Source organism: Arachis hypogaea, chromosome 17 (genome assembly GCF_003086295.3).
Source record: "Arachis hypogaea cultivar Tifrunner chromosome 17, arahy.Tifrunner.gnm2.J5K5, whole genome shotgun sequence".
Lineage (NCBI taxonomy): Eukaryota > Viridiplantae > Streptophyta > Magnoliopsida > Fabales > Fabaceae > Arachis > Arachis hypogaea.
The window spans coordinates 133,510,955-133,524,374 of NC_092052.1; the positions used below are offsets into that span (position 1 = coordinate 133,510,955).

Consider the following 13,420-nt stretch of genomic DNA (forward strand, 5'->3'; position numbering starts at 1 on the left):
AAATATAAAGTATAATATTCTTCCTCTCTTCTTTTCCTATTCTTTCACAATTTTATCAATAAGGATGGTGATGGTGTGAGTGTTTTGATTATATCACCAAATGATATCCCATCGAGATTTTTATTCTTATTAAAGTACACTTGTTCTAATAATGTGGCTGAATATGAATTTCATATTAGATTTAGAAATACTAATTAACAAGGAAATACAAGATGTCAAAATATTGGAAGACTCCCAATTGGTACCGAAGCAATTGTCAAAGGAATTTAAATGTGCTAGTGAAGTATTGCAAAAGTATTTATGACAGCATGGAAGTATTGGTATCATTTCAACATGTGTCTTTAATTCATATACTAAGGATTTTAAATGAAGAGACAAATGAGTTAGACCAAATTATTTCAAAATATAAATTTCTCCTTATACCGTAAAAAAATTGGCAAAGATACAACAAATCCTACTGCTAATTGGGAAAAGAAAAGTGATGATTATAGATGATTGGGATGATAATGATTGGAGAAAACCAATTACTTCATATTTAAAGAACCCTGATACACAAATTGATCAAAGGTTAAAGTTGCAGTCGATGAATTTTGTGATGTTGGGAGATGATTTACATAAGAGTATTGATGGGAATATTATGAGATGCCAAAGTAAATTCGAGGCTATGATTGCCCATGGTGAGGTTCATGAGGGGATATATAGAGCACATCAATTTGGAGAGAGAGAATGAAATGAGTCCTTTACGTGATCAAGTGTTTTGACCAATTATGGTGAAAGATTGCATTGAATATGTCAAAACTTGTTTGGAATTTCAAAAACGTAGGATAATACAGCATGTGCCAACGTTAGACTTGTATTCGACTATCAAGCCATGGCCATTTTAATGATGGGCTTTTGACTTAATTGATTTGATCCATCCATCATCGTCAAAAAGTCAAAGATACATTTTGGTACCAATTGGTTATTTTACCAAATGGGTGGAGGCCATTGCTTTAGTCGATGTGACACAAAGTGTTGTTATCAACTTTATTGGCGAAAATATAATTTATCGATTTGGTATTTCTCAAACGATAAGTATTGATCAAGGAATTATGTTTGTTGGTCAACAGATAACTAATTTTGCAGCTTCTAGGGATATAAAATTGGTTATGATGACACCTTATTATGCACAAGTAAATGGTCAAGTAGAGGCAGCAAATAAAATCATAATAAATTTTTAAAAAAGCATGTTGGTTGCAAATATCGTAATTGGCATGAAACTTTAAGTCAAGTATTGTGAGTTTATCAAAATTTGCCGCGGGGGTAATACATTCTCTTGCGAGTTAGTTTATGGTCACGATGTTGTATTACCATTAGAAATTAACTTAAATACTATAAGGATGATGAAACAAGAGGATTTACCTGTCGAAGAGAATTTACGCAATGTTTGATGAATTAAATGAATTAGACAATGAGCGTTTAATTGCATTACATAATATTATTTGATAGAAAGAAAGTATATCTAATAGTTATAATAGACGCGTGAAGAATAAGGTTTTCCAAATTGGTGAATTGGTAATAAAGGTTGTTTTACCTTTTGAAAAGAAATCGAAGACGTTTGGTAAATGGTCATCAAGTTGGGAAGGTCTTTACCAAATAGTCAAAGATGCTGATACAGGAAAAGAGATGAAGTCGATTAATGGCAAGTATTTAAAGTGTTTTAAAACATTAGAACAAAACATTTAATGAAAATGAAAGTACTAAAAATAACTAGAATATAAAAGAGGACCAAATTACAAAGGTTTACTTGGCATTCCAAGCCTCAGCTAAATTTAGATCTTCAAAGCTTTCTTACTTACCTCAGCTAAATTGAAGTTGTGGATGATGCTTTTGACACTTTAATTCTTTTCTTGGAAGGTTTAGAAGTATCTGCTTTGCACTTTGAAGTTGCTTTGATAGCAGGCTTCTCAATCATCTCAGAGGAGACTTTCATTATTCCTCGCAAAATTTGTTCTAGATTTTGATCATATCGTGAGTAATATTTTTGCCACCAAATGAGGAAAGATTTGGTCATATAATAGCTTGAGACAAAGTCGACAGGATCATAGTCAGCTCATGGAATGGTAAATCTGTCTGCCAAGTTAACTAGATTTTTTTACCCAAAGAGAGCTGTTAAAGCCTGAGAAAATCCTATTTTTCGAGAAACCAAGTGAGGTTCATGGAGAATTACTCGATATTCATCTTTCTTATATACTGGAAAGTCAGTAACAAGTACTTGAATATCCACATAATTAACCCAAGTGTTATTGACATGTCGCTGAATTCTATCATTTGTAAATCTAGAGATCCTCGAAGCTGAAACCAAGTCGGGCCACATTTATGCTCAATAAAAGGAATAAAATGGATATCCTCATTTTGAAAATATTTGGAATTGTGAAATTTAGTGAAAACTTTCCAAAACAAATCTCTTATAGTAGTACCAGAGAATTTGGTTTAAGTATCGACAACCTATTGCCCTCAATCCTCTGTTTTGTGGCAAGGGGTACTCCTTCGACAATCATGAACTTTTCAAAGACAATATTTAATCATAGTTGAAAAAACTCAAAGAGGACCTCCTGAGTGGAGCTCGATTACGTGGCCTCTTGACCATTTGGCCTAATTCATTATATAAGTCTCCTAAGAGAAGTTTGGCCAGGCAATAGCTTGATGCGTTTTCATAAATAAGCGTAGCCAAAGGTTGGTAAAGTTTTTGCATAGTCACACTGCATGAACAAAAACTACACTGTTTAACCAAAAACATAGGAAAGCTACATGTTCTTCATTAGTGACAGGTTCATCATCTTGTTCCATATTGTTTTTAACGAGCTCCCCACGAGATGGTTTCTTCCAATTAATTTCATATTCCTTCTGTGGCTTCAACCCAAAGGTAATATTGGTCCTAATCAGAGAGAATCCAGAATAGCAGCTACATTAAATAATGTCAGACAAACCATTCCATAGGGAAGATGCAAATTGTTAGTGGTTTGATTCTAGAAATAGAGTGTCTCACCAATCAATGATGGGTAGTAAGGTGATATTGGGACAATGGAAGGAGGTCATATATTCCCTTAAGAGACTAGAAATCTTTTTTGTATGATTCAATCCGGTTAAATCATTTGAGGAAACTTGCATTTTTTGAAAGACATCTTGGGATTATCTAGAAACTAATGGGTGTCATCATCAAATGGGGACATATATATGTTATCTTTGATAAAAAGATCCTAATCTGGCAAAGATGGGAAAAGGGCAGGACTTTATCGATCGAGCGGGAGGTTATAAAGGACCAAGAAAGTAGTGTATCTGATCTTCGATAGCAAAAGGAATTAGGACTTTATCCTTATTAGTGAGGTTGACAGGTTCTTCGATGATGGTATCCAAATACCTCGACAAAACTCTAAGATTAGTACTAGGAGTATCTCCAAGTATTTCTTTTTCTTTCTTGGATGCTTAAGTTCCTGTTTTATATGCATGTCTATATAAAAGAAAATAGTTGAAGTTGTTTACTTGAGGAGTTGATCTAAAAGTAAAAGAGAAGCAAAGATTCTTGAATATCATACTAGCTAGTTTGAAATTAAATTTTTTATTTTTAGATAATGATTAGGGCAGTAGAGAAGATACATTGTCAACAAGTGAATCTTTTAATTCGATTTTTGAACAGTAGAATACAAATATGAATACATTGGACTTCGAAATAAAATGAATGTAAACAAATATGAATACAGTAATGTTGCTTTACTGTTTAAATGGTGGTGGCGGTTCTCAAAGGAGGAATGTCCTCTATGGAAGAAGATTGTGTGCTCCTGTAACAACTTGAATCCAAATCACCTTCTGTTATCGTAGAAATTGCCAAAAAGAGGTGGTCCATGGAGAGACATATGTCAACTACAAATAGGGGAGCAACATGTAAGTAAAAAGATGATTGATGGCCTTGCTATCCAAGTAGGGGATGGTAGATCCACCAGATTTTGGGAGGATACATGGCTCCAAGTGGGAAAGCTGAAAGACTCCTTTCCGAGACTCTTCTTGATTTCAAACAAAAAAGGATCAGTAATTGGGGACTGTGGGTTCTGGAATGGGTTAGAGTGGGTGTGGCACTTCCAATGGAGAAGAGGATTACGCCAATGGGAAACAGAGACACTAGACCAGATGCTTCAAGTATTGCAATCTATTAGATTGATAGCAGAAGTGCAAGATAGAGTGGTGTGGAAATTTGACAAGGAAGGCGTTTTTACTAACTCATTTGTGCAGACTTTGCAGGGGGAGTCTTTGGACGAGGAGCTACTGAGATATAGGTTCACTAAGAAAATTTGGAAAGACCTAGTTCCGCCACAAGTGGAATTTTTCTCTTGGTTCGTTTTGGTAGGCAGAGTCAATACTAAAGATCGGCTGAATAGATTGGGGATCCTACAGCAGAATGACACTATGTGCATGTTATGTAAGAAAGATACTGAAAATATACAACATCTGTTTATTACCTGTGAGTACTCTTGGCAGGTGTGGTGTGCTTGGGCCTCGGCGTTTGGACAGGAGTGGATTATCCCCAGAATTGTGAAAGAGCAATTTGAGAGTTGGAGATCTGTGTTAATGAGGAAAGAGGTACGCAAGTATTGGCTAGTTGGTTTTTTCTCAGTGATATGGACTATATGGTTACGCAGAAATGATGTCATTTTTCACAACAAGACAACAGGAATTAGAGACTGCGTGGAACAATCCTTTTCATATGCCACAGAATGGTGTTATAAATAACTCGTGTTGTTGATGGTAATGCCGGAGATGACATAGGAGTTGTACGACTGTTATGTTTGTTTGTCTGTAATGTTCCACATGTGTGTTGAGCTCTTTCTTTAAAAAAAAAATGAAATATGAGATTTTATGAGTTACTTGGGTTTTCATAAAGAGAAGCGGTAGCTTGAAAGCTACAGTAATAGCATCCGTGTTACAGTGCTGGAAAAGTTTGGGTTTTGAGAAGATTAGTTTTTGCAATTTAAAGTGAAAAGGAAAAAGGGATATGCGGATGCAGGGGTTAGAGAAAAGAATCTAAAGAATTTGTGCAATAAGTTGAATGTAGGAAATGCAAGTCAAAAGAGTATTTATAGACAGTAAAAGTGAAAGTTGAAACATTTGAAGAGAGAAAAAAGCACAAAGAGAAGGGAGAACGAGAATAATATGACACGCATTCAATGGACATGATCAAGATATGCAAGTTCATTACTTGATTAAACTAAACTATTGATTCAAGGGGGAATTTTGTTACCAGATCAAATATGGTTGTTGATGTCGAAAAAAATAAAAAATAAGAATAACTTGGACGTGATCGAGAGGTGGTTGTCAAGGAATGTACGTCGAAGAATATTTAATCGAAAGGCATGCAATATGAGAAAAGATTAGGCGCAAACAGTTATATTTTGATAACCATTCGAGTGATGATGTGTTGTCAAACAATTGGCCTTGTTGGTCTAAATTAAGGTTTCACGAAGAGAAAAAGGTTAAAAATTTATTTCAAAAATATACTCACACAAATCTCACATTTTCAGCGATTTTCTGAAACTCAGTTTTCTATAAATTTCCTTCTATTTCCTTTTGCTGTTCTTTACAATTCTATACTTTACATTTATGCAATTTTTATTCATTCAATTTCATTTATTGTAACTTGCATTTTGTCAAACTTTGTTTTTAGTTATTCCCAAATTTTTCAAAATTCTGTGAAAGGTTTTTTTTGTATGTCTAGACATTTTGAAATTCTGTAAAATATTCTTTATATTAAAATTTATTCAAGTAAAATTAGTTTATTTTTTTATTTTATTTCTACAAAATTCTTTTTTTATTATTGACAAAATAGAGATTTTGATGCACATAAAACTTGTACTTACAAGAGGAGTAAATTTGGCCGCCAAATACTAACCTTTGCAAATGTTCAAAGTTCATCTTTGCGTTAATTATTAAATAATCTGCATAACACTATGTTATAACCGTAAGGCTGCAAGCAGATCGATAATTATAGCTAAAGATTCAGCATTAGCGCCATAATCTCTATTGTATATTTGTATTCCTTTTCTATTCGGTTTTCCAAAACCAATCAAGAGCGCGAGACTTTTTGGATTGTTGAATGAGCCCGCCCATAGCATGTAAAGACAAATGTTGAATAAATATGCTATCAATTATGTCTGCATGACTACAGTACCTTTTAAAATTTAAATATGGACACACTATATTCTAAACTATAGCCTTATAGTCTTCAGATCTTGACCAACATTAAACCCACCCAATTCTTTCTCGTTGACCAAACCAAAAACACATAGCTTTAACAAAACAAAATAAAAATACTGAAAGGACAAACTACACAATTATATTATCACTTTCTGTGATCTCCAAACTTCACAACGTTATCTAGCTTTAGTGGGTTGGCCAGCTTCCACACTAGCATCAAATCAAAGACAGCAAAGATCTGATTTGAAAGGCCAACCAGTAATCCACCCTAACTTATTACCGTTTTTTAATTTTCATATGGCGCTGTTGGTGGAATAGGCCACACGTATGGGATGCATGTAAGTTTTATTGGAGTGTGATGTTAGGTCAACTGAAATCGAATGGTGCGATAAGAGAAGGGAAAACGGACAGTTCGATTTGTAGTTTTCCACCGACTAATATTAGCCAAATTAAAAAACAAGCAATTCGGACCCTCCAAATTCATTTTCAAAAAAAAAAAAAATACTAATCGGACCTTCCAATTGGTTTTTAACAAAGGAATCGGACGATTCGATTTTTTCCTGTCATTGTTTAGAAACTTCTATCTCACACATGTGTCTAACACCATTGTATCCCATAATCAAGCACAACTCACACTCTGGTGGCATATAGAAAAAAATGAGCCACTTATTACCACTTAATTTCTTTCTTTCTTTCTTTTTTTAATTAAAAAATAAAAAGTAATTTATACAAAGCCATGAACAGATTTTGTAGGAAAAATTCATTGTATTGTTGTGGTAAGCATACACTTAGAGATGAAGATACTAGCAGAGTAATTCAAACTGCACAATTTCAAGAACTCAGCAGACATGTGCTTCAAAACAGGGTTGCAACCGCTCTGAATCACCAGAAGCAGCTTCGCCGCCAACCCAGCCTCCACGGCCTCGGAGGCACATTGTTCCGGCGCAAGCTTGTAAATAGCCCACAATATCGAAAGCGCAAATAGCTTGCACCTCTCAGAGACTCTCATCAACAACTTCACCACATTAAGCACAGCATTGGGACAATCTTTCAACGCCATTCTTCCTTCTGGAATCGTCGACACCACCTCGAGAATAAACAGCGCTATTTCCAAGCACTCATCGTTTAGTGTTGGCAATAGATCCACCAGTTGCGGCACCGCTCCGATTCTCACAATGGAAGTTCTAACTGATTCTTGGGAACTGCACATCATCTTGATCAGTATGAGGCCGTTCAAGACCACCCCAGTTGGGTGTTTCTTGTCTCTAACTAACCTCAACAAACCAACCAACAGACTCAGGCTTGACACGTGTCCTTCTAACAACAATATCTCAATCAACTTTGCACAGTTCATCTTTGTTTCAATGGTTCCCTCGTTCATGATATCCACCAATAACGATACTTTTGATGGATGCATCAGATTCTTCTTAACCTCTGAACTCAAGTCCAGCTTCACGAGTATCCCAACGGCTTCTGACCCAACAGCATGGGAAGTGAAAGGACCTAACAAGGAAGAAACCAAGGCAAGTCCGTTGTGTTCCACAACTGTCTTCCTTATTGAAGCGTGAGAATCAAGGAGGTGGCGAAGTTCCTTGAGGGATTTAACTCTTGCTTGACCCTTAACCTTGTTGAGTGATTCCAAGAGGTGAAAGGCTGTGCCTTGAACGTCTTGGAGGCTTTTGTTGATGGAGAAATAGTTGTGAGAGAACCATGTGAGGATGAAGCGGTGGAGGGTGGTGTTGGGGGTGAGGGAAAGGTCCCAAAGGTCTTGCATGGTGGTAGGACAAGTGTTGTGGCCGAGGGACAACCATTTGAGGATGTTGGACCTGTCGTAGGTTTGGCCGGTGCAGAGTGTGACTGGGTCTCTCATTGGCTCCAGCGAGATGGGACAGATGAAAACCGAAGGAACATCTTCCATTGATGACTCCATCTCTTCAATCAGCACCTTCAGAGGAGGAGGAGTAGGCATTGTTTCTTGCATGGTCATAAATTTCTTCAAGAATATTAGATGCTGAAATGAATAAGCTTCGGCTTGGAAAAGATAAGAAGCAAGCGTGTGGGAGAGGATTTATAGAAATAGAAAGAAAAGAATAAGGAGAAGAAGCAATAAGCCAATAATAGAGAAAAGAGAGAGAGAGAAGGACTACTTTATTTGGGTTTTCTTTTTCCTCTTTAAGCAAATTTGCTTTGTCTCATTTTTTATTTTTTATTTTATTTTCTTGTGCATCTGTAACTGTGATATGTCTTTTTGTGGTCAAAAAGTAAAGGCAATGCCTATACATCATGACCAACATGATTGAGTCTTAATTTTCCATCACTAATACCGATGCTCTCTTCCTCTTTCAAACCCAATCCACTTAGGTGTGTTTGACAAACTCATTTGAGAGGATAAAAGTGGGTTGAAGTTCTTTGAACGCTGTTTTTTAATGTTTGGCAATCTTTTTTTCTAAATGCAGAAATAATTTTGCAACTTAAAAGTGTGTTTACTGAAAGCAAAAAATTGTTGCTTCTGCGTTCACTTCAACGTGAGTTCATCTTTGATGATCATTATTGGTTTTTTACAAAAGAATTTTCATATTTCCAAACATAAATCATGTTGGTACAAACTCACTTCTATCCAAAATCAATTTTACAAAATCACTTTCATTCAAACTTCACTTTAACCAACTCTAATCCAAACACACTATATATTAGTTAATTACTGCACCTTCACCTCACCTCACCAAAATAGAAATGTTAAAAAATACAACTACTTGCATATTTTTAAAAGTAAAATAGTTTATATTTCAGATATTTTTTCAGAAAAACAAATGTTTAATTTGCACTAACTCATTCACATAGTGATTGGGTTTTGGGCTTTTGGCGACAATTCACCACACGTGTAGTCAGTCATGCATATAGTTCAAAGTTCACTCTTTCGAGTCAGTAGCAGTGTAATAACTAATAACTAATACGGTCATGTTTGCTTTTCTTCTTTAATGTGGTAAAAATTTAAAGTTTGATTCTCTTTGCGTGAGTTGTGGACCTGGGAGGGGACACCAATCTTAAAACTAAAGAGAGGCTGCGACACATAGTCAAAAAGGTTAAATAGATGCCACCAATCGAATCATAATATCCACATATTCTTCTCCATTGGTCCCAATAAGTTCAAACTCTGCCAAACTTTCACAATGTAATGGTTAAACGTATAGTATTTGGGTCAATAAAAAAATGTATTCACTATTTCGCATGGTCATAGAGTAGTCACTCTGTTTAAGAACAGGCACGATATCTTAGGTAGTAGGAGAGGCAATAGTTCAAACATTCAATATCGTAATGCACATAAAAAAAAAAACAAAAAAGATAATGTTCATGTTCAATACCATTTATGAACCCAAAAAATATTGCTTATTTATTTGAGCTATAAGTTTTCTCACATTGCTTATATGTATTGTAAGGCTCACATGATTCCTTGTTCTCGGTTGGTCTATCTAATCCACAGCACAAAATCAGAGGAGGACCATGACCAATTGACCATAGACATAGATACAAATAAAATACAGGGTTGAGAAGAAGTATTGAGCACTCACCCACAAAAAAGGCAAGTGCACGAGGGGTTGTTCCGCTTTCTTTTACTTAACTTCAAAAAGTAGTCAAAAGTCAAATGCTTCCATGAAAGCATTAGTTCCTATGCCAAAGGAAAGTGAATCTAGTCAAAAACTCAAGAGTGCCTTGTCTGAAGCCTTTGGAATTTGTACCCTCCACTTCCCTTCCCCCTACCGTTATGATGGAGTTCTCTTCAACCATTACTCAAATACATAATCTATTACTAATATTGCACATATGATCAATTATTCAATTACTCAAATACTATAAACTCCATAGGAGGCATTAATTTTTGCATACAAAAACATATATGACCATCATCTATCTACCTACAAAAATGTTGCCAAAACCAGTATGTGAGTGATGAGAATTAATTCTACTAATCTCACCAATTATTTGTTCAAGTGCAACTTCATCTTTTAGTATTGAAACATGAGACACACCATCAATCTTAATCACTTTGATGCTTTGGTTTTTATTGTCTTCTCCCACTAATGACTGAAGCGCCAGCAAGCTCACCATGTTCACCGTTCCATCACCATCCCCATACAAAATTTCTGGCCCTTCATCAAAATCACCATTCCTGTAAAACAAAATCTCCGGGGTTCTGACCCCACTCCCTATAACACAAGTAATAGGAACTTGTTCCGGTGCTTTAAGGTTCTCTATTAACGGCAAAATGCGTGTTTTATAAGGATAAACCCCTTCCAGAAAACCAATATCTATGAGAAAATCAGGCATGTCATGTGCTGAATAGCTTCTATTTTCAGTGATGAGCAACTTTTGATGATGACCATATACTTTGGGATTAGGCAAAAGCCATAAGTTACTCTCGGAGCTTCTCTGCTGAGGTCTAACTATCAATGGATCCACCAAGGGAACACCAAGAGTGTTGCCAGATGCAAAAGTGAGCATTTCGTCCATTGCACCACCCCATGGTGCAGAAAGTGCCACCAAGTGTTTGATGAATTTCCTGCTCCATGAAGGGTCGTTTCGGTTAAGGAGTTCCAAGGCGAATAGACCCCCTAAGCTGTGGGACACAAGAATCACTTCCTTCCCACCGTTTGAAGCGCTTGCTTCTTCTATCAAGTTCTTGAGATCTTCAAGGAACTTTGATCCCACTTCACATGGGTGCCCTTCGCCTGCAAGACCATAACGAAAATCATAGGGTGCTCCGAACAGTGTTTCACCTTCAATGTAACCAAGCTTTTCTAATGAATTTACCAGGGAAGCCATATATTCCGTCACATACCTGTAAAAAACTAAAGAGGTTAATGTTCAATGCTAAATAACCAAACTAAATCCCCAAAGTGGTTGTGAGATTCCACATTTAACATGCACACTGTAGGTACAAAGTAGGATTCGAACTTCTAACACTTATGTAAGCTGATTAGTAAACCAACCACTAGACGAACGCAATTTAGTTTGTATGCACACACGAGTTAAATCTCAATTTGATCCCTGAAATTTAGTCTGATGTTCAGAATGACCCCCACAATTTCGTTGGCCTCAATTAGAACCCCAAATTTGTAATTGTGGCTTCGACTTGCCCCTGCGATCATCTCCGTCACCAGAATGCTGATCTGATGCAATTGCATGACATGGCGGACACTACTTAAACGACAGCGCATTGGTTTCGCCTCCAAATCCTTTGGAAACCACGTCGTTTTAGTTTTTTGTAAGTTAAAATTCTCTTTCTTTCCACTACGACGATCATAAATTGCAAAACATCAAGAAAACCCTTACACTACGTGGTTTTCAAAGGGTTTGGGTACAAAATTAATGCGTCGTTGTTGAAATAGTGTCCACCATGTCATACAGTTGTGCTAGATCAGCATTTCGGTGACGGAGATGATCGCAGGGACAAGTTAGAGCCGCAATTGTAAATTTGAGGGTTCTAATTGAGACCAACGAAATTGTAGAGATCATTCTGAGTATCATGCCAAATTTCAGGGACCAAATTGATATTTAACTCATGCACACACACTTTAATTAAGTGTTTCTATTTTGATTGATCGAGGAGCACTGTGGTACCCAATGCTCCATTTTGGAATGACAATAGTGTAATTAAAACTTCAAAGATAAAATTAGTGTGCATGTGAGAGACCCATATGCGTAAAGAAGAATGAGCACTTACTTAAGACGAGGATTGAGATAAAGAAGGGAGGAGGTGGAACCAAAGTGAGGGACACGGGTGAGAACTCCAGGGGTATTAAAGTAATCATCTCGGTCTTGATTATAGTGAAGCATCATGCGGTCAGCGAAGCATTTGGTGAAAGGAGAAAGGAGGACAGAGGAATCGAACCAGAGTCTGAACCAACCATTCTTTTTCTTGAAAAGAGGGTACCAGGAGTTGCAAACGAAGCTAGAGGCTTTGTAGTCTTGGGTCAACTTAGCTTCTAGTTGGTTCCCTCCGGCGCCAGGTATTAGGATCAACGGGTGAAGATTGCTGTTACCGTTAGCGCTGGGGGTTAGTGTTATTGCTCCACATGTGCACAGCAACGATAACATCGCAACTGCCACTGTAACCGTGGCATCATCACTTCCAATGTTTAGGACATGCTGCTTCATCACAAGAATCAATCAATGAATGATCACCAATGGATATGTGGATATGAGTGTAGTAGTAGTAGTAAGATATCTGAATTCTGAAGCATGTGATTTTTAACTAGATTAGGTGACACGTGTAATTTATGCTACGGTGGATATTACTTGGCCACGGCGATGCCCCGTTATCACTCAACAAGACTCTAGCTGCGGGTTACAATAAAATACACAACTATTATATAACTTCATGATAATTTAAAATAAAATTGACTTTTATGTAAAAAAAATATTACATTATCAATTAATAATTTTTTTTAGTAATTAAGGATCTTTTATATTTAGTGAGAAATTTTCGATTCCATATTCATTTAAAACATATTTTTATATGAATATATAACATATACATATATAGGGTGCGGGTTGGTGGGGGTAGGATTCGGGTTGACCACAACCCTACCCGACCCGCACGAGAATACAACTCGTACCTTACGTTACTCGTTGCGGATCGGGTTGACAACCCTACCCGATCAGGTGGGGTCAGATTGGGTACCCACAGCCCGCGGGTAGAATTCATGTTGCCACCTCAATGAGATATGAGATTTCCGGCACATAAATTTAAAATTTTTATAAGATACGAAGAGACAATATATATAAAATATAAAATAATTTTAAGATAAATTATAATGATAGTTTGATCTTTTATATTAAAATATAAATTTATTTTTAATGTATTTTTTAAAATATTTTTATTTTAGTAAATAGTGTTGTTATTTCTAAATTTATTTTAGGGTAAAGTACTAAATTGGTCCCCTATGTTTAGGAGTAATCCTGTTTTGGTTCTTAAAGTTTAGAGTGTCCTATTTGAATTTAAGAAACTTTCATTTAGCTTCAATATAGTCCCACCTAGAGGTCAAAGTTAAATAATTAATGAAATATCCTACATGATAGCAGTACAAAAACAAGGTCGATAATCTGGAGAATAAGTACAAGCTCTAGAGGCACAAAATCAACCGTAGATACATCAATACAGTTATTTATCATTTTTCTTACAATTTAAATGAAA

General features: G+C 36.2%; 2 protein-coding genes across 2 annotated transcripts; both read right to left on the reverse strand.

Annotated features, from left to right (window-relative positions):
• Positions 1–6,970: 6,970 nt before the first annotated feature.
• Positions 6,971–8,437, reverse strand: LOC112767359 (U-box domain-containing protein 30). Its single transcript, XM_025813216.3, has one exon. It carries the CDS (start codon positions 8,210–8,212, stop codon positions 6,986–6,988), a length of 1,227 nt encoding a protein of 408 aa, XP_025669001.1. The 5' UTR covers positions 8,213–8,437; the 3' UTR covers positions 6,971–6,985.
• Positions 8,438–9,769: 1,332 nt separating this feature from the next.
• LOC112767358 (lecithin-cholesterol acyltransferase-like 1) lies at positions 9,770–12,524 on the reverse strand. The gene is made up of 2 exons (XM_025813215.3): positions 11,948–12,524; positions 9,770–11,062 (listed from the first exon to the last, which is right to left on the reverse strand). Exons 1-2 carry the CDS (start codon positions 12,379–12,381, stop codon positions 10,132–10,134), a joined length of 1,365 nt encoding a protein of 454 aa, XP_025669000.1. The 5' UTR covers positions 12,382–12,524; the 3' UTR covers positions 9,770–10,131.
• Positions 12,525–13,420: the final 896 nt, after the last annotated feature.